General features: G+C 30.5%; 1 protein-coding gene and 1 pseudogene across 1 annotated transcript; one reads left to right on the top strand and one right to left on the bottom strand.

Moving 5' to 3' along the window:
* Positions 1-14392: 14392 nt before the first annotated feature.
* Positions 14393-16120, top strand: LOC120160722 (transcription factor TCP4-like). Its single transcript, XM_039171071.1, has one exon. It carries the CDS (start codon positions 14787-14789, stop codon positions 16104-16106), a length of 1320 nt encoding a protein of 439 aa, XP_039027002.1. The 5' UTR covers positions 14393-14786; the 3' UTR covers positions 16107-16120.
* Positions 16121-17833: 1713 nt separating this feature from the next.
* On the bottom strand, positions 17834-19603 carry LOC120160444 (annotated as a pseudogene).
* Between the last annotated feature and the right edge of the window lie 1689 nt (positions 19604-21292).

Here is a 21292-nt window from a genome sequence, read left to right on the forward strand (position 1 = left end):
TATGCTCTTTACAATAAACCTTTCCACACACACACAAAAGTTTTATACTCTCGAGACAACACCACTATTAAATGTTTAAGATTTTGTCTTTCCACTCATGTAACGGGTTCCATATAACGTCTCAAGAAAGAGAAATGGTACGATCCAAAAATCATGTAGGACATAGAACATTTATTGTGATTTATTCACCGAGATATTACGTGATGACCTGATTATGATATGACTCTAACTAAAATCTCAATTATACAATCAAAAAAAATTGAGGGACTTGATGACACAATCCAAGAGCAAAGAGCATTTATAGAGACTCGAACTCACACCAAATCTCTTCAAGGGGATTGTGCACCATTAAGGGATTTGACTTGGGTTAGATTCCCCAAATGTTTATTTATTATCTAATTTCAATTATCTCTTCACTATTTACTAATTGGTTTTTCAAATTTTGCCGACTCTATAATTCAACTCCATCATCGTCAAATTCTTAATTGAGTCATCTAAGACTCGTTACAAAATAAGAAGATAAATATTTAAACATTTCATAATGATATGTAATATCCTAAATTTTGGACTGGTGACTGAAAGTAAATTTTGAAAGTATATGGATCAAAGCATAAATTTGTAAACATTTAGGGACTAAAATGTAATTTTTTAAAAGTTATATATTGGGTCTTTAACTGATTAGTTAAGCCCAATAATATAATTTTAGTGGGTTTTAGAATTTTGATTTGAAGTTGGTATAAAAGTTTATTAAATAATAGAGTACGGTAAAATATTTGGATAATTGGATTGAATCGGAAGCTTAAAAAATTCGAAGGAAGGAAGTTTGAGGTTAGAAAAATTTTATTGATATTTTTAGTTAGTATAATTTGATGTGAATTAGTGGAGTTTTGATGAATTTCCATGTTAAAGTGGAATAGTAAAATTTAGTGACTAAATTGAATTTTTGAAAAAAATGGAAGGGTAAAGATGAAAATTGATAAATTATATTTTTATATTTATTTAATGATATTAAAATGGAGATAAAAGGATGACACAGTGGTAAAAATTATGATTCATTAAGGTTAATTTTGACTTTTGGGCTAAAATAAAATTTTAATTGGTTTTTTAAGATAAATTAAGATATATTTGTATGGAAAACTCAAGAATTATCCCCCCATCTTCTCCATTATGTCGTGACTCCATAGCCAAGGTGAGCAAGGTTTTCCAAATTGGTATAAGTATTTCATTGTTTTATGCTTAAATGATGAAGTGGGTATTTATGGTGGTTGAAGAGAAAGTTGAATTTGATTGATATAAGGTTGTAATCTAACATTAGGAGTGTTATGGAAGTATAACAAGTATGAAAATTGATTGGAAATGATTAGGAGACTTAATTGAAAGTTTTGGCTATGATAGGGTATTATGGAGAGATGTTAAAAATTTGTTAGTTTGATAAGTGAATGGTTTAGAATGATCTTAGATGCTTGTAAATTGTGTTTTGGATCAAATCGGAACTTTGTTGGGCTTTAAGGACTATTTTGCATGGTTTGAAAAGTGAAAGGTTAATAGGCAATTGTTGGAAAACTATAATACCATGCTGGAAATTATGGTTGGATTGATGAAATGTTGCATCTAGATTAACATGGAATGTTGTATTGAATTGATTTTGAATTTAAATAAATCTTAGGGATCAAGTTGCACGTTTTGGAAAGATTAGCGATGAAATGAGAACTTGGCAATGTTGAAATATTGTTTGAAAGTATTGTGAAATTGGTTAAATGTGATGGTTGATTTGGATTAAGTGATCACCAAAGGATTAATTTAACTGTTAATGAAATGTTGAGTTTAATTTTTAAAAAATGTTGAATGGTGATTAAAAATGAATGATTGAAAAATTTAATGAAATTATTGTGATAAAGGATATTTTAAGGATTTGATAGAATTAAACTTAGTTCTCAAGTGGGTGACTGAAATCTTTATCGAACTTACGTTGATAACATTTTTAGAATATCATGTAAATTCGAGTTTAGTATATTAGTTGAAATACTAATATATGTTTGGAATTATATATGTTGGAAAATCGATTCATGGGTAGATCGCGACCGAAAGCAAGCTTAAAGTGAATTAAAAGAAAATGATTAAACTCGAGACTAAATCCGTAGTAGTATTAAAGCTAGTGAGGGAACAAGTGAGTGCAACTAAAGTATTACAGCTAATGAGGCAACATGTGAGTGCAACTAGTTTTTTTATATAAAATGATACGAGGACGACTTACGATAAGTCAACTTCAATCGTTCTGAAAATAAAATATTTTTAAATCGTATTTTTAAAAATACAATGTTTTATTACTATTTATTTTATAGTATGAGAATATTTTCGGTATGAACTGCCTAATATTGGTTTTTTATGAAATTTTTATTTATATTGGATTATATGAATGTTTTATATGGATAATTGAATTACACCCAGGGTGCGTTTGGTTCACGGAATGTAAGATTACCAGTGGGAATAAAAGATTACCAGGGAATAGGATTACTGGGAATGTTGTATTTTGTGTTTGGTTGGTTTAGCAGGAATGTAAGATTACCGTGTTTGGTCAAAGGAATAAAAGATTATTGGAATGTATATTTGACCAAATTGTCCTTATTATATATTTGTATAATATTACAAATTGTAAAATATTTATATATTTTTTTTAAAAAAATAAATTCATAATATTTATATAATTTTTTTACAAAATTAAAAATATAAAAAATGTTTAATGAAAGGGTAAAATAAATTTAACCCCTAAACTTCATATAAAATTTTAATTATAGACTTTTTTTGTAAATCTAAAATAATTTAAGGATAAATTTGTAATTTAACATTCGTAGAATTTTGATTATTCAATGACAGAAGAAGGATATTTTTGAAAAAAAATAAAAATTTAAGGGCATTTTAGTCCAAAACGCCGGTAATGTTACAATACCTAAGGGAAGGGAGGTAATGACATTCCCGGTAATATACCCCAAAAAAAGCTACTATTGGTAATAAAACATTACCGGGAATGAGATTCCCGGCCAACCAAACATGGGAATGTGGGATTCCCATCCCATGGGAATCCCACATTCCTTTAACCAAACACCCCCCCATTGTATAAGATTGAGAATTACTGGTACAAATGGCATGCCATGAGGTAGAGTGATTACTGATTACTGTCACTTATTACTGATATTGGCACTATATGTGCATTGTGAGTTCACGTTATTGTTGTGTTTTACTGATTACTGACATTGTGAAATCCATATCGAATTACTGGAACAGTGATGTTGTGTTTTACATTACATGTACATTATTGTTACTGCCACTGAAAGTGCAAACTGTTATTGATAATAAAACTGCAAATGGCGCGCACACTCGTTTACTGACCTGTGTACCATATATTTTCATGATGATACAATGGGAAATAATACGAATTGAAATAGAGTAGTGCAGAATATATATGACACAATACTATTGATTGTCATACTGTTTAAGTAAAAATTTTATTACGGGTTTTGAATTGACAGTTAAATTTATAATTGTCAGTGTCTGCAAATAATTTTATTGATCGCAATTGGATTTATACAAGTTTAATTTTAATAATATTTTTATATGATATCACTTGTTCCTTATGTTAACAGTTTTATTTTATTATGTTGCCTCACTAAGTAGAAAACTTAGCATGTGAATGTTTCACATGTAGGTAAAGGGAAGTCGACAGGGGAGTAAGGAGCCAGGATAATCATCTCATATTTTGAAATCCAGTTCAAACAACTAGAATCGGTATGACATCTTTATAATATTTTTTATATTTTTTTTTGAAAGAAGGTACTTTGTATTTAATCATTAACAAAGTACACCACCTCAAGGACCTCATTAAAAAACATCTTTAAACCTAAATAGAGGAAAAAGAGTGTGCCTTGAGGTAGTAAGAAGCAAAATAAACCATTGGATAATTATTCTTACATAACCATCATATTCCCTAAAATAAAACCATAGACGGACTGATATAGAAAGCCATCCTATCCTTCAAGTGACTAGACTATGGAAAATGAAAGCAAAAACCCGGTACTGAAAACAAAATGTACACTAAAATACTACAAAACATTACCAATCAAACATTGCAGCTAAACCTGAATTAAACATACAACAAAACTCAAAGCATCAACTTCATTCTCTACCTACATTTACTAAGAATAACGGACTCTGGGCTGCGAACGAAATCTTGAACAATAGGAATCAACATCGGCCATAAATTATTCAGCCACACACCTATCTACAACAAAACAATATTGAAAATTTGGTCCACCAAAAGAGAACTACCATTAAACCTTGATTTGTTTCTGCATATCCATATTTTCCATATTATTCCAAAAAAAACTCAATTGCCAAATCTTTCTAATATTTTTCCTGATGGTTTGATTATATCATACCTCTAGTAATCCTCTAACATTCATTGGAAAAACTATATTTACCTTCCATAGCCTACACCATCTTTGCCATACTTGCCATAGCACCTCACATTGACACAACAAATGATTAATTGTTTCCTTTTCTCGATTACAGAAAACACAAAGATTATAGTCGAAACAAGGGACGCCGCGCTTTTCCAGTTCTAAAATTACCGATATCCTGTTGTGCACATCTTTGCACACAAACGTCGAGACTTTAGGAGGGATATATTTGCACCACACCAATTTTCAAATTGGCTCTTCCACCTTACCAAAACAAGCCAGCTTAGAGCAAAATGATTTAGGACTGTAATTGTCGTCTTTTGAGCCTAACCATTTTAGTCTATCAACGCCTTGAACTGAACTTACTGCTCTATTTAGAACTTGTATAAAATCATTCCAAGTTGTCATTTCCAAAGCAAAAAGTGATCTTCTTATGTCAACCTTCCATTCCCAAACTCCAAAAACCCAATGCCTAAAGTCGCTAATCTTATTGGTTTGTTTCCTTGCCAATGCATAAATTCTAGGAAATGATGCTTTTAAAGAAAGCAGTTCAGTCCAATTGTCGGTCTAGAAATCGATTTTAGTGCCATTACCCATCACACAACTTACTTCCGAAATAAAAGCAGCCCCATCATCCACTGCCGGATTTACTATATTACGCCAGACCCATGACGAATTCCTAACGTTAACAGCTTTTGGAAGTATCGAATTCTGCTCATATTTATACTTAGTTATTACAATTTTCCTCCATAAGATGTATTCTTCCACACTAAATCGTCATATCCATTTATTGAGCAAAGCTCTATTCCGAGAATTCACATCGAATATACCTAAACCCCCATACAATTTCGGCCCACAAATATTATCCCATTTTAACCAATGAATTCCTCTCTCGTTCTTACCATTCCAGACAAAATTCGCTATACATTTATTGATTTTATCAGCTATGGACTTAGGCATTTGAAATAAAGGCATATAATACACAGGTAAGTTGACCATGACGGATTTAACAAACGATATTTCTTAGTTGGCATGTACATATTTATATTTTTGATGCTCTAATTCGATATGTCTGAGTTGCGTTTTGTTTTAAATTATATATGTTAGTTTATTAAATGAACATTATTAGATATGAATAATATTTTATTAAATCTTATTTTATTTTAGTTTAAATGAATATTAAATTAACTAGTTATCTTTATTATTTTAATTATATTAATTTTTTTAAAGAAACAAAAAAATATCGATTTCGATCCCAATGTTGATGTCAATGTGAATGCATAACACCAAAGAATCCACAAGCTGCTGCTTCATTCCGAGCCAAGAAAACGTATGAGCATATATCATCTTTTTAAAAGCAGCAAAACGAGAGAAAGTAATATGGTATTTCTGGGGACGTGATTTTCAACGAAAAATATTGCATCCATGTAAGTTGTGGATTCCAGGTTGTGAACGTGGGTTATAACAACAGTTCCATTTCCTCAACATATAAAAGATAGGGTCAATTACACATTTAGTATCTAAACTATTACTTTTATTATGTTTTGGTACTCAAAGATTATTATTTTTTAAAATCATACGCAACGTTTAATTTAGGTTTCATTTTGATATCTACCATTAAAAACTCAATAGTGATGTTAATGTGTCACCATAAAGTAATACTGTGTTATCATTGATAAAAAAAAATCACATCAACAGTTCTATTATTTTTTAACGGCAGAGTACGAAATTGAAATATAAACTAAATGTTATGTATATTATTTAAAAAAATAAAATTTGAATACCAAACGGAGTAAAAATAGTAATTTAAATACTAATTATGGTTGTAAAAATATGGGTATTTTATAAAACGACAAAGCATCTTTGATATGAGTATTACTTGCATACCCTTCTTTGGAAGAAACTCTTACCATCAAAACTAAAGTTGGATTGTTGAATTTCCATCATTTCTCCTCCTTCACACTACCATGCAATTCTTTACTGATTAAGACCCCATCTTCTTTTCTTACTCGAACTCCTCTACACGAGCGTTTAAAAATATATAATAATATAGCTTAGCTTAAAGATTTTATCAGTAGAGGATGTGATTAGCATATACTAATAGTTTGAGATAAAATCAAAATGTTCAAAAGTTTGTGATCAATCTAGAATGAGGGTCCTTGCTTAAAAAAATCGGAATGTTCAAAAATTTGAGAATTAAATTAGAGCGAGAGTCATTGTTTGGAGATAAAATTGAAATATAAAAATATTTAGGGGTAAATTTATGTAATTATTTTATAAATATATATAATTATATTATATTTAATTTCATCTCATTTGAGGAAAAGAAAAATTACCAGAAATTGGTGTTGATGAAAGCTGTGTTGACATTAATGGGAGGGTTCAAGTTAATACTTCTTGGCTTCAATGCCGTGTGAGTTTTGGAGTTTTCACTGCAACAGTTGCAACGACCAAACAATATGCTAAAAGGTTTTTCTTGGATTAATTGCACAAGATGTCCTTAAATCAGGGTTCAGATTTTAAATTGACTTTAAATTCTAAAATACTTTATCATGATCCTTAAAGTATCAATATTGTACTAATTGAGTCATTTTTCAACTTGCTTATTAGGTCAGACATTAATTGCCAACTCAAATATGAAGTGGACTATATTTAAAATAAGTCGATCAGAGTGTAAATACATGCGTACATAATATTTATTGTATATATAGTTTGAATTTAACGTGTTGAAAAATAGAGAGTTTGGTTATAATATTTTGAAGAATAGAGACCAATTTTAAATATCAATGATGATTTGGGAACATTTTATAAAATTAACCATTTTCTTCTTATTTTTCACTTTAGGGTTTCCAAGTAAGGGGAATTGCTAAGACAACTGTGTAATTCCAATGTTGAACACGACAGGCATTGATTGCAACATACATCAAAGGGCACGATGTTAAACATATATGTACTTGGTTGTCGATTGCACACGAATTTCATCCAACAGCTGTACACACACTGCGGTAAAAGTATTTGCAGTGGGCCAGTGGCACCTATTCCAAATAGGCTTTTTGCTCATGGGACCCCACTTTTTATTTTTAATTTGCAAAAATTTGTATATATCCTTAATTGCATAGGGAAGTCGGGGAGGGAGACAGGGTTGACCATTAAGGTATTATTTTCTTAAAATTTTAAATATTAGTGAATGTAGATTAAATTGATCATAATATGAATTTTAGAGTTTAAATTTGAAACTTGAAGAAATTAAGGGCTAGTGGTGTAACTTCAGAATTTTTGGACTTGCAAATATAAGGATAAAAATAAACAAATGAATGTGTTGACGAACATATAAATAAACTTGATCGTGAATGTTAAATGAATATGTTCACAAACATTAAACGAACCAAACATAAACACTTTAAAAAAAGTAAACAAACGAACATGAATATGATACTAAAAGTTTAAATGAAAATGAACAAAACATTAACGCATTAAAAAATAAACAAACGAACACAAACAAGATGTTATTCATTCATGCGACTAATTTATAACCCTACTAAATTACTAATTTTCAAAATGATTTGAAATAAAATAAATAATATTAAAATTATAATAATATACTTTAAAAATTAATTTGTTATAAAATATAAAAATAAACGTGTACTTTTAATTAAATGAAATTTGCTTTAGTTTGGCACACTTACCTTAAACTAAGAACTCAAAAATAAATTCATAATAATGATTTTTTTAACTAAAATCGATTACAAAGTAGTATACGTTCTAAATACTCTCAACCATTTGATAGTGAACACTTAATCATTCTTTCAGTCGTTGGTGCTCAGACCCATAAAATCTAAGAATAATAGCGATTCATTTAAGCACTGAGTAAATTAATTCGTGCATTCATAATATTGATCTTTTAAATGGTTCTTAATTATCTTATTGAAATATATTAAAGTTTTTTAACTCTATTTATTAATGATCAATTTGACCCCACCTCGCATTACTTTTAATTGTTTCAATTAGGCTTAATTAATTATCTCTTTTATTTCTAATGTTAGGCATTTCAATTTTTCTTTCCCCACAAAATCCACGGCACGTGTCATGCATGTGGAAGCATCACAAATCATTTTTTTCTTCATTTCCATTTCTAATTATGTAACTACAATAATTATAAATATAATCAATGTATCTATATACTTCTAATTGAAACTCATCATTATAAAGTGCAAACAAACAATATATATTTGAATTTTAAATTAAAATTATTTTAAATAAAATCTATATATGATATGATTTAAATCAAAATAAATTTAAATAAAAAATGTACACATAATGTTTATTTTCTTCTAAAAATAATTATTAATTGTATGTTAATGTGATTAAAATTATTAAAGTATTCTGCAGAATTGACTTTATAATTAAACAACATTCCTGCAGCAGAGATCATAAATTTCCATTTTTTTTATTTTCATAAAATTGTTGAGAAAAATGAACCAATCATTTATAGTAGGGTCATTTGTCACATGCCTTGGGGGCCTCAAAGCCAAATTTAAGCCTATTTTAATGACCACATAATCGATCATATTTAATCTTATTTTCTTTTATCGACTACGTCTAGTAACGGGTATAAGATACGAATTTAATAAATTACGATCTAACTCAATCTTATAGCCTGGAATTTTTTAAAATTTAAAATTTGGGTAAAATCTGATCCGAGTTTATCTTTAGAAAAAAACTCAATCTATCACGATTCGATCCAAAAAATATATATATAAATAACATTTATATATTTAAAGATAATTACAATATTACTCTTGTCTTTATATTTTTAATTAGGTTTTTATTTTATATAGTAAAAATATAATTACATATACATATTTATGTCGAATTGGATCAGATGTAAATTTTTTATCTCATAAATCAGGTCGGGAGACGAGTGAAGAGATAAAATACTTCGATCAAATCGAATCATGTACATCCCTAAATATATCATAGTTTCATATCTTATATTATAAAATATTTATTTACTTTTGGTTTATACGCAAAATTGAACCCAAACTTTACCTATATTTTCATTTAGGTACTTAAGAATTTTGATGGTCAAAAGAAATGTGTATCATATTATTATTATTATTATTACTATTATTATTTGTTAATTATATGCGAATTAAAAAATATCACATATTTTTATATAAATAAGAGGAATATAGTAAAAATACATATAAATGGATACGGTGTAGTCGCTTTCATTCGTAAAAGATGAATGGGTGGCAAATAAGTGAAAGGGACTACACCTATTAAAAAATGATTTCTAAAATTAAATTAAATAATATTTAACTATAACCTATTAAAGATAAGTCGAATTACTATTAAAATATATATCAATGTTACTGTATTTTACACTTAAATTTAAATAATTTATTAACATTGATGAATAATACAAGTCAATATAATTTAATCATCCTATTTCATAAAATTATATTAATTCAATTTAGTAAATGTTGAAATCTTACTATTAAATAATTAACTTGAAAATAAAAAATTAGTATTTTTTATGCAAATAATAGAAAAAAAACATATGTTCAGGAATTTTAGATTCTTATGAAACAACAATTTAGTAAATTTTAACAATTAAGGTATATGAATCAAATTTTAGATTCTTATAAAATAAATTTGTGAAATTTCATTGTTAGACCGATAATTAAAATAAGACATGTTTATATGAGAACTTGTCTAGTTGTCTTTACTTGTAACAAGCACCATAATTTTAATAAATTAAAATTGAAGGACTGACTCCGAAATATTTTTTTAATTATATGTAGTTACCTTCAGTCTTATTATTTTTGGTATTTTTTTAATTATATGAGTTTATTACAAGATAAGATTTGTTAAGAATATTTTTAACTAAATATATATATATATATATATATATATATATATATATTATAGGTATAATTATTTAAACTCAAAACTTTTAAAAATAATAATATTATCTTCCGACACTAAAGTGGTTTTATAAATTAATACTAAAATGCATGTTATCTTAACCAAACAAGCTAAACCTTTACGTAAAGTTGCCACAATTTAATTGTTGGTTAAATGTCGTTTGTTTCACGAAAAATAATTTTCATAAAATGAATTACATTATTTAGAAAATAATTTCTAAAATTATATTAGGGAGTTTGGATAATATATTGTAAAATATATTTCACTAGTTGGTAACTTTTCATAAACTATTTATTATAAATATTAAATACAAGAAATAATATAATTTATTATATATTATTGTTCTACAATTAAATATATTATAATAACACTAAGAAATATAATATTATATTATTAAACTTATTAATAAATATATTTTAATAATTAACATTTTTATTAAATAATACCAAAATAGTATATTAATATTAAATATATAAAGTATTTATGTTTTGAAGTGAATAATTCAGAAAACGATTTAGGAAAATCAGACGGTAAGTCACTTTTTATAAAATGTAAAAAGAATTTATGTTTTGAAGGAAATTATAAATTACATCAATTATATATTTTTCACCAACTAAATATTAGAAAATAAAAAAAATATTTTCCAATTAATAAATTATAATAAAACAAATAGACCCTAAGTATCAATAAAATAACATAAAATTAACCTATAAAATGTAATTTAACTACCTTCGATTAGATTTTGTCATCAATCTTTGTTTGAAATTCTGTCTATGAAGATATTAACTAGGGTTTGTAATATTTTTCTCTATTTTTCCAAAGCTTTTGTTACTTTATTTATTTTTTATCTTTGTGACGTCGGCAACACCAATTTTGATATTGGTTGTCGACCATTGGTATTCAATATTTTTTCTTTCCTTTATTATATCATATATTTGTTTTTTATTCTTAATAATTATGCATTTTTTTACATATTCTTCTACTTTTATGACACGTTTTTATTTGCCTTTATGACATGTTTTGGGTTGTTTGACCATTGTTTTCGTTTATTTTTTTTAAAGTTGGATTTGACATCATCACGATTGATCAAGATGACGTTTATTTGTTATCATAGTGATCTTCCATGCTTTAGATCTTCGGATTGATTTGGATATGTAATTTGCGTTCGTGGATAATATTTTCACATCGCTCAATTTTGATTTGAGCAATGTTGGTGGTCTTTCAATATATTTATTTTATTTTGTGGTTCGTTTACAGATGTAGTCAGATATATTCATATTTATCTATCGTTCTAGTTTATTTGGTTAGGTTTTTTAAACTTTTTCTTGTATGATCATTGTGTGATCTTAAATGTCTAATTTTATTGTTTTCAGGATAATATTCTTATTATACGTTTATTTTATGATTGTAATTGTAAAGTTTCATTATAATTTAAATGTTTTATATTTTTAATAAAATTAGCTGCTTCTATAAAAAATAATTAAGTATATAAAACATATATTATTAAAAAAGAAAAAGAAAATGAAAAAATATGTTGTGTTCCGTATGACTAATAATTCAAATTTTTAAAAAGAGGAAAAGGAAGTAAATGTGTTCGTATTAAAATCTTAACTATTTTCCAACAAAAAGATTTTCTACTCCATATAAATCTTTGGATAAAATATGTCGGAGGTCTTTAAATAATGTTTTAATGATCATTTTAATCATTAAAATTTTAAAAATTATAAAATAGTCATTAAATTTTTTAAACTATTATAAAATAATTATCTTTTTTCATATTTTTATAAAATCATCATTGAATTTATTGAATTATTATAAAGTTATTATTATATTTATTAAAAATGTACACTTATTATTATATTATTAAAACTTTATACTTATTATAATTCAACAACTATTTTATAATAATTTAATCAATTTAAAAACTTTTATAATAATTTTATTATTTTTATTAGTTTTAGGTGATTATAAGATAATACATGTTTGAATTTTTAACCATTTGATAATTCATACTGAATCTATCCCATAAAAAATGTCCATTATTAACTTTTTTTTGGTCAAATTTAAACGTTGACTAATTATTATTTAAAATTTATTATTGAAAAATATGTAAAAAATATATTTTAAAAACCTTCAATCAAGTAATTCTCAAATGTATATTTTATAATATTTAAATATTTAAAATAAACATGGTCAAAATTTAAAAATTTTGACTTTTTAAAAAATTAATAAGGGAAAATTTTTATGAGACAGAGAGAGTATACATATTGTATACACAATTGTTAAAATCTGAATTATCCATTGAAAACACTATTTCGTTTTATCATTGATACAACTTAATACAGTTATTCTTACCATATTTAAAATAATAAAAAATCTATGAAAATAAAAGAAAGAAATTGGAAAAGGGTAGCAAAGTAATTTAGCAAAGCATATTAAAAGGACAAGGATTAGGGCTGTAAATGAGACGAGACAGATCGCGAGTTATTCGAGATCGATACGATCAAGACTCGATAAATACTCGGATCGAATGGACTCGACTCGAGATCGACTCGATCAAGGCTCGATAAATACTCGGATCGAATGGACTCGACTCGAGCTCGAGCTCGAGCTCGACTCGAGTTCTTAATGAGCTGAAACGAGCTACTCGATATTCGACTCGAAAAGCTCGTGAGTAGCTCGAAAATATAATATATTAAGATTTTATTTTAAAAAATAAATTAATAATAATATTAATATTTATGTATTGATTTTTTTTAAAAAAATATAATAAGATTTTATGTATTTAAGGTTCATGTTCGAGTTTGAGTTTGAGGCTCCAATCGAGTTAAGTTTAAGAGTTTTTTTTTTCATTTCGAGCCTTTTCGAGCTGCTCACGAGCTTCAGTTCAGAATTTCGACTTCGAGTCGAGCTTAAAAATTTTAAGCTTGCGAATTTTCGAGTCTAGTCGAGCTCAGCAATACTCGAGCTCGACTCGGTTCGTTTACACCCCTAACAATGATAACTATTCCAATTCCAATAGAGTGAAAGGCAAGTGCTGCTACCTTCCCTTCAATTTGCTCAGTGAAAACAAGAAAAAAATGTAAATAAAATCAAAAGAGATGCTAATTTTCTAAATATTAAAATTATCAAAATATTATAAAAATATCACTACATACAATAAAAATGATAATTTTTTATAAATTAAAAAATATTTTACAATAATTCAATAAATTTCATTAATTATTATATAATAATTTGATAAAATTCAACTATTATTTTAAATTAATATGACAAAATCAATAATTAGTAAATAATTATAAAATTATAATGACAAAAAATGATAGTAAAAGTGTGAATTGGGTCACTGTCAAAAGTTGTGATGGTGGCATATAAAGAAAGGATCTATTCATTCAATCAATCTGATCTAATCAAAACAAAGCATCCAAACAGTTCTTAACTTCTACTATGAACCAAGTTAAAAAGGTTGTAACTTTCTTACCACGTCCAGGTTGAAAATTTTAGTCAAAACAAAAACCCTAATTCTTCAACAAGAAAGTGGCATCAAATCATATCTATCTATCTATAGTTAGTAAAAAATAAGATAAAGGTTATAATTTTATAATTAGGTGAGAAGGTGAAAAAAAGGTGGGATTTTAGCTTGGTTGAAATGGTGTTTGTTTAGGGTAATAGTACAATAAACAGCGGTAGAAGGTAGTGATGAGATGAAGCAGAGGGATCTTTAGTCTTTTGTCTGACCGCAAAAACGCTCTGCCACCCCTTGCCAGTGGTAATATCATCATCAACAACATCAAGGGTTTGTATAGGCCAAGAAAAGTGAAATTACTCTTCCCTATACTAGCTATTAGGCATTAGCTATAAGGCCCCCTAAACACATAACAAAATATCTTTTTCTCTCTTTTTGTTCTGGTAGTGTAGCTGTAATGGAAACTTTCTAGTTTATAGTGTATTTTCCCGAGAAAATATTTGTTGAGAAAAGAAAGAACTTTTGTTTTTGTTGTTGTTGTTGGGTTATCCTGATCAAGTTGGTGGCTAACCCATTTCTGTAATTTGGTGACTGAATAGAATAGTACAGATAAAAGAGAAGACCCAATTTGCCAAAAGTTGAGTTTTTAATGATGGGTTAGGCTGGAAATAAAAAAAGCTGGTGTTTTTAAGAGTGTTTCCGGCTAGTCTTGGTGGAGGAGCTGGTGGTGTGTCCTCCATTAAAAGCTGGAACAGGGAAAGCACAAGGATCTGAGCCTGGATCCACAAAGGCATCATCAGCATCAGCAACAACAGGGGCAACAATTGTATGCAAGCCTGGAAACTCAAGAGTGCCCACCGCCATTGAAGAAGCGCTCGTACTTGCAGTCGTCCAGTGCTTCTTTCGGTTCAAAATCGACACAACATGCAAGAAAAATGGGGGATAGCCACCACCAAGCTGCAACATCGTCAAGATTGGGGATAAAGCACTCCGGAGGGGAGATGGTAGAAGTCCAAGGTGGTCACATTGTTCGGTCTACCGGAAGGAAAGACCGTCACAGCAAAGTTTGCACTGCTAAAGGTCCTCGGGACCGACGTGTTCGTCTCTCGGCTCACACCGCCATCCAGTTCTACGACGTACAGGACCGCCTTGGCTATGACCGTCCTAGCAAAGCCGTGGATTGGCTTATAAAAAAGGCCAAGCCCGCCATTGACGAGCTCGCTGAGCTACCTCCTTGGAAACCAGAAAGTTTCAATACTTCTTCTTCGATTGCTAAACCTAGTAACCAAGAACAAAACGCCACGACGACTACTGACAATGATAAGCCGTATCACTTTCACATCAACCATGGTGGAAACCTGGTTGAGAACCTTGCTGCCGGGTCGGGTACTCGGAGGAGAACGGAAACAATAATGGGGAATGAAGTTCAAAATCTTCAGCAACGAGAAATGGGAGATAACCCGAATAATAATTCGGGTTTTCTTCCACCTGCTTTAGTTTCTGATGAGATTGCTGATACTATTAAGTCTTTTTTTCCATTGGGAGCTTCGAGTGAGGCTCAGTCTTCTTCCATACAGTTTCAGAATTATCCACCGGATTTGTTGTCGAGAACCAGCAGCCACAGTCAGGATCTTCGGCTTTCACTTCAGTCTTTTCCGGAGCCGATTCTTTTTCACCACCACGCACAAGCTGCTGCTGCAGCTCAGGCACAGCACAGTGAGCCTGTTTTGTTCTCTGGAACCAGCCCATTAGCTGGTTTTGATGGGTCTTCTGCTGGATGGGAGCATCACCACCAACATCCGGGGGAGATAGGAAGGTTCCAGAGATTGTTTGCCTGGAATAATAGCGGCGCTACTGCTGATACTGGCAGTGGCGGTGGTGCTGGTGGCGGCGGTAATGGTGGAGTAGGAGGATTTCTCTTTGGCACTCCAACATCGCATCCGCTGCCGCCGACTTTTGGCCAAAACAGCCAATTGTATTCTCAGAGGGGACCCCTTCAGTCCAGTAACACGCCCTTGGTTCGTGCTTGGATAGACCAGCCAATTTCCACAACCGACCAACACCAACACCAACACCATCATCATCATCAAATCCCAGAAAACATCCATCATCAAGCTGCTCTTTCTGGCATTGGATTCACCACACCTGGTGTATTCTCTGGATTTCGCTTTCCAGCACGAATTCAGGGCGAAGAAGATGAGCACGACAGCATCGCCAATAAGCTGTCCTCTGCTTCATCTGATTCTCACCATTGATCAAGTAAATCAAAGGGAAGCCAAAATCTTTCCCCTCTATCCGGTTAGCCCTTCTTTCTATGTCCATATTTAGTTTTCAATACCATATATTGCACTGACAGGCTTTTCTGCTCATTTAGGTGATTAATCTTTCACACTGGTTGATCATCGATGGTTGACAGTTGACCGTGAACTCAAGGAGGAGACAGTGTGATAGATACAAGAGTCAAAGACGGGAAGATTTTGGTCACTTAGAATCAATGGCCTATTGCCGTGGGAAAGAGAAATCTGTGTGGATTTCAGGTTTTTCAATCCCCGGTTTTATTTAGTTTTTATCATTTGATTGTGTTGTAGCTTAAATTTGGGCTCTTAGAGCTTAACAATGGTTTCCATCTTTGTTGGACGTGTGTTTCATGTTGCCAGTCAATTTGTTAGCAATGTTTGCTACTGTTTTCCTAGTGTTACCACCGAGACAACCTGGTTGTTTTAATTCTGATTTGATTCTTCCCTCAAATAGGACTGACTCAGTTTAGCATATCCACTCATTCTTTCGAAAAATTATCATGAAATAAGGTAGGTTGGGTAACCCCTGATCAGCTAATATTGGAAAAAGTCTTTCCGGATCCTATATATCCCTTTGATCAGATACCGAACTAGAGAAGCAGTCCAGAGTCTTTTCCTCTCTTTAGAAGTTGTCAATTTCTCATGTGGATGAAAGAGAACTCTGCTAGTAGTTTCGTTTTATTGCTTTATCGTTTACGGAACAGATTGTGCGGGGAACACCTTAAACCTGTAGAGTGGTAGCAGATTCCCACGGTCAGCGTCTACCTGGCCAAAAACAATGTATAACTTCCCCTCATAACTCTTTTCTTTCCGTGTTGTTTTACTAAACATAGGCTTGTTTTAGATGCTTCAGTTTAGAATCAAAAGCTCATTATAGAAACAAAGAATTGAAAACCCAATTCATTCTATTAGTTCAAATTGAACAAAAGAACAATGAACCAATCACTATAATAGACATCACGATTGCTGAAATTAACAGAATTCAGCTACTAGATGCTTTAGTACGAAAGATGAGGTTGACCCGAAATAATCACCTGAAGCATACATTAGGATTGAGGCCAAGTTGTAGGACACCCCAAGGTCACATAACAGCAATCAATGGGAGCATGTTAGCATATAGTGCAAGTGGGGCTATAAATGGAGTACCATCTGCAGTTGCAATGGAAGGTATGATCGTACAAAGAAAGCTCAATTATGGTATAGAATAGTAGGATACACTTGACATTAGATACCACAATTTTTTTTGGTAATTTGCCTCTGTAATGGTCCCCTTGAGTCTAACTGGAAATTCTTAGTTTTCTTAATTACCTTAAAAATATGATACCAATAATGCATGTATGTATTTGCTTTTGTTTCGATGTGTTACCGGATATAGATTTGAGATGGAGGGGTTGTTGGGTTGTCGCAGTGGTTATTGTTGGGGCTCAGCTATGGTATTGCATGATTAGCTGTTCTTAAGACATGATATCTAGAAGGTTCTGAATCATGTCCGAGATTCAAATCTCGAAATATGCAATTTTTTATTCTTTTTAGACTTTTTAAGTTCATACGTGTTGTTTGGTTCCTCAGAAAGTAATGTACATGTAGTTGCGTTTCAGATTTCACCAAGGAAATTTTATGTTTAAGATTTTTACATATATAGTCTCTGGAAACAGAGATCTTGAATTCGGGTTTAATCCGGTTGATATGGTAGCTTTAGTGTTTTATCCGCGGATTTCTGGCTGCAAGAAAACCTTGTTATTGTGTATACAATGAGTTGCAAATGCACACAAAAAGTACTAGAGAAAATTGTATTGAATCACTCAACATAGCTGCTTTCGTGAATCTTTCCGATTTCAGCCGTCGGTTGTGGCACCGTTTTTGGCTTTTGAAGCAACTTTCCCATTTGGCAAACTGGGTTTCGTAGATGCCGGATTTTTAATCTCTTTCTCGGATTTGCTTGCCTGCCTGCCGTGAGTCTTCCTCGCATGAGAATGAACCCTCACTTCCCATGGCCTCGCTGCTATCCATCGCTCTATCCAGCTCCAACCCCAGTTTCTTTGCCAACACCATAGGATGCTTGGCCTAGATATTGGCTCGCATTCGCCCTCCACTGCAATTCCACTACAAGTCAGTCTTGAAATAATGTTAAAGATGATTGAATAAACCCAAAGTTTGCAACCTGATGAGAGAAGGCATACGCCATAGCTCGTTCGCGTTTGACTGCTGCTTCTTCTCTCTGTTGAATCCTGGAAAGAATCTCCTCCATAGTTTCGGAGCCGCCACACCATTCTACCTGTAACAGCCAAGAATACTACTAGATTCTTAGGTTACCAGTTTCTCATTTTCTTGCTTGCCAAACAAAAGATAGGGGATGCATTATAGGGAAGCGGATGTTAATGGCTTTGAAAGCTAACAAAGCTGCTACCTTTCATTAATTACTAATCTGCAAGGCTTAACTCTCCATTAATGTAAAAAAGATGGATTCAAGTTTTCGTTTCTTCGTAGATATTGAGATCGGAAGTTAAGATGGTTGTTACCTCCAGGTCATGGAGTTTGGCCTCGAGTTTCATCTGGTTTTCCATTCTCTTTTGCTTAAGCCTACCTTCTGTAACCATGCAGATTCTTCGGGCTCGGATTTGAGACTGGACATTGCACCATGAATGTAAATAGCCTAGTGTGCTTGTGGTTTGTTTTTTCAATGTATGTCCCTGTATCAATATGTTGAATCTTCCGGCATCTCTCAGCCGGCGAACTGCTTTTCTTGCCTGGAAAGGAAAATCGTAGACCATATTATTGGAGCTCGAATGTATGAAATATAGCATAGACAACAAGTTAAAATACCCTGTAAGCCCGAAAAGCCTTCTGAATTCGAGCAGCAGCTATATGTTCAACTGTGTTTCCAGGACTGCTTTGAGAACCGCCGGTCGTTGCCGGACTCCTTCCCTCTTCAGGACCCTCATGATCTATCCTTACATCACCATTTGACTTCTCATTACTTGATTGCACCAGAATTGATTGGGCCTGAGAGCAAATCAGAGATGACCCCTAGAATTACATTACTAAATATCACCGTATATTTTTTAAACTAATACAAATATTAAATATAAGTATGTGTCTAATGTGAACGAATATTAAATATAAGTACGTGTCTAATACGGATATGTTCTCATAGTTATCGAATACATTCATACATATACTACCTTTTCTTGTTTGGACCTGCCGGACTTTGGTTTCTTTAAACAAATGAATGATCTAAACCAGTTTCCTGAACCCATCAATGAAGATTCAGAATTCTACAGTTTCGGAACAGATGAAATAAACCTGCAGGCCGATGAAGGATTTCCTCATAATATTTAAGCTCATAGGTAAACACATTAATTGCAAAGAAATAACGGGGAATTTGCAGAATCAAGAACAAATATTATGACAGATTAATCAAAAGAAAATGATCATCACAACAGATTTCCAGCTTACCAATTAAGCAGACCTCATTTGATGCAGTTTATTAAGGATCAAATGTAACGTTTACAGCATGAAGATACACAGATATAAAATGATCAAACCCAGAAAAAAATGAAAAATAGCAGATTAAGGAAGCAAACGGACCAGGAAGAGGGAGAGGTTGATGAAATACTGAGTTTTAGTGCAATGCAAGGAAAGCATAAATCCATAATAGCCCAAGAAAAGCTGTTCATGCATGGTTAAGGGTTCACTCTCTTGTAATGACAACTCAACCAAACTGACGCTGCTGTTTGATCTCTTGGAGGAACAATAGTCGGTATGCATAAATTATCCTTTAATTTTCCAAAGGGATTTTTTTTCTTATTATAGGAAATTAATTTTATTTAATTTATTAATAACAAAAGTGTGAAAAACAAGGGTTGATATGTCAATCAATATGGAAAAATTAATCCAATTTGCACCAACATTTTTCAAGCAAAAAGGACATTAGGTTGAGCTGTCTTAGCTTGCAAGGCTCATCAAAAGTAGCCCATCCCATCATTTCTCAACCTCTATGAAAATATCTTTTCAAACTTTCTTAATTTTACATATTTTACTTTTAAAGCATTCAGATCTTTTTCACCAATGTGACAATTTTTTCTGTAATTTTTATTATTTGGCCATTTTTTTGTCTATCTTAAAATCGGGTTAGTTTCGATTAAACGAAAATATGATAAAATGTTAGAAGATTTACCATGAATTTAAATGATCATTAATTTTTTAAATAATCATAGGTGGTGACAGGGGAAGGGAGATAGTTAATAGGGAGTGTCGGATTAATTAAGATAAAAAAATAGATTTTAAATAAGGATTAAATTGAAAAATATGAAATTTTCTTAATTTTTTAAATAGGGACTAAAGTGAAAGACGAGTAAAACTGGGAAGATATATAATGTAATTATACCAATTTTTTAAATTGGCTTAATATTGAAAAGAAATGAATAGGCATGATAGCTAGTACAAGAAAAGTAAAATAAATTATGTGGCAAAGATGACGTTTATATAATATATGACAATACAGATAAAGAGTGTAGGAAGTGTTAGCATTGCTACAGTAAAATGAGCTACATCATACATAAACATACATGTATTAATGCTTCGACTCATAATTTTTTTTTAAAAATATGTATAAGAATTATGTATATTCGATAAATTTTATAAATAATTTAAATATAAGGAGATATAATTATTAGAGTGTATTTGAATCAACTTGAAAATGTACATTAAAAAGTAATGATGGAGTAATAAGAAATGAACAAGATACAATATGTGTTATAGATATGGTAGGATAAGCATGATATAATATTATATGATCAACTAGATGACATAAGAACTTTGATTTTATACTATTGCATATATAGAATTTTTATTTGATTCAATTTTCATGCATAATAATATATTTATCTAATATAGAAAATGAATAATGTGTTTATATATATATATATATATATATATCTATATATAGTTGGGTCAAATTTTATGTATAATTATATCAAAATAAAGTTAATATATTCATATTTGATTAAAATTTATGTATAATTTTAATATTTTATAAAAATAATTCGAACGATAATAAGAAGACGGACCTATCAAAATTAATGTATTTGAAAGCAAGAGAAGCCAAGACATCTTCAATTATTGTTGAAACTTTGATGTCAATT

The sequence above is a fragment of the Hibiscus syriacus genome, unplaced genomic scaffold (assembly GCF_006381635.1).
Source record: "Hibiscus syriacus cultivar Baekdansim isolate YM2019G1 unplaced genomic scaffold, ASM638163v2 tig00111392_pilon, whole genome shotgun sequence".
Classification (NCBI taxonomy): Eukaryota; Viridiplantae; Streptophyta; class Magnoliopsida; order Malvales; family Malvaceae; genus Hibiscus; species Hibiscus syriacus.

Bases quoted from the DNA above. Each gene is read 5' to 3' on its own strand.
- LOC120160722 (XM_039171071.1), top strand. From the start codon at position 14,787: ATGGGGGATAGCCACCACCAAGCTGCAACATCGTCAAGATTGGGGATA.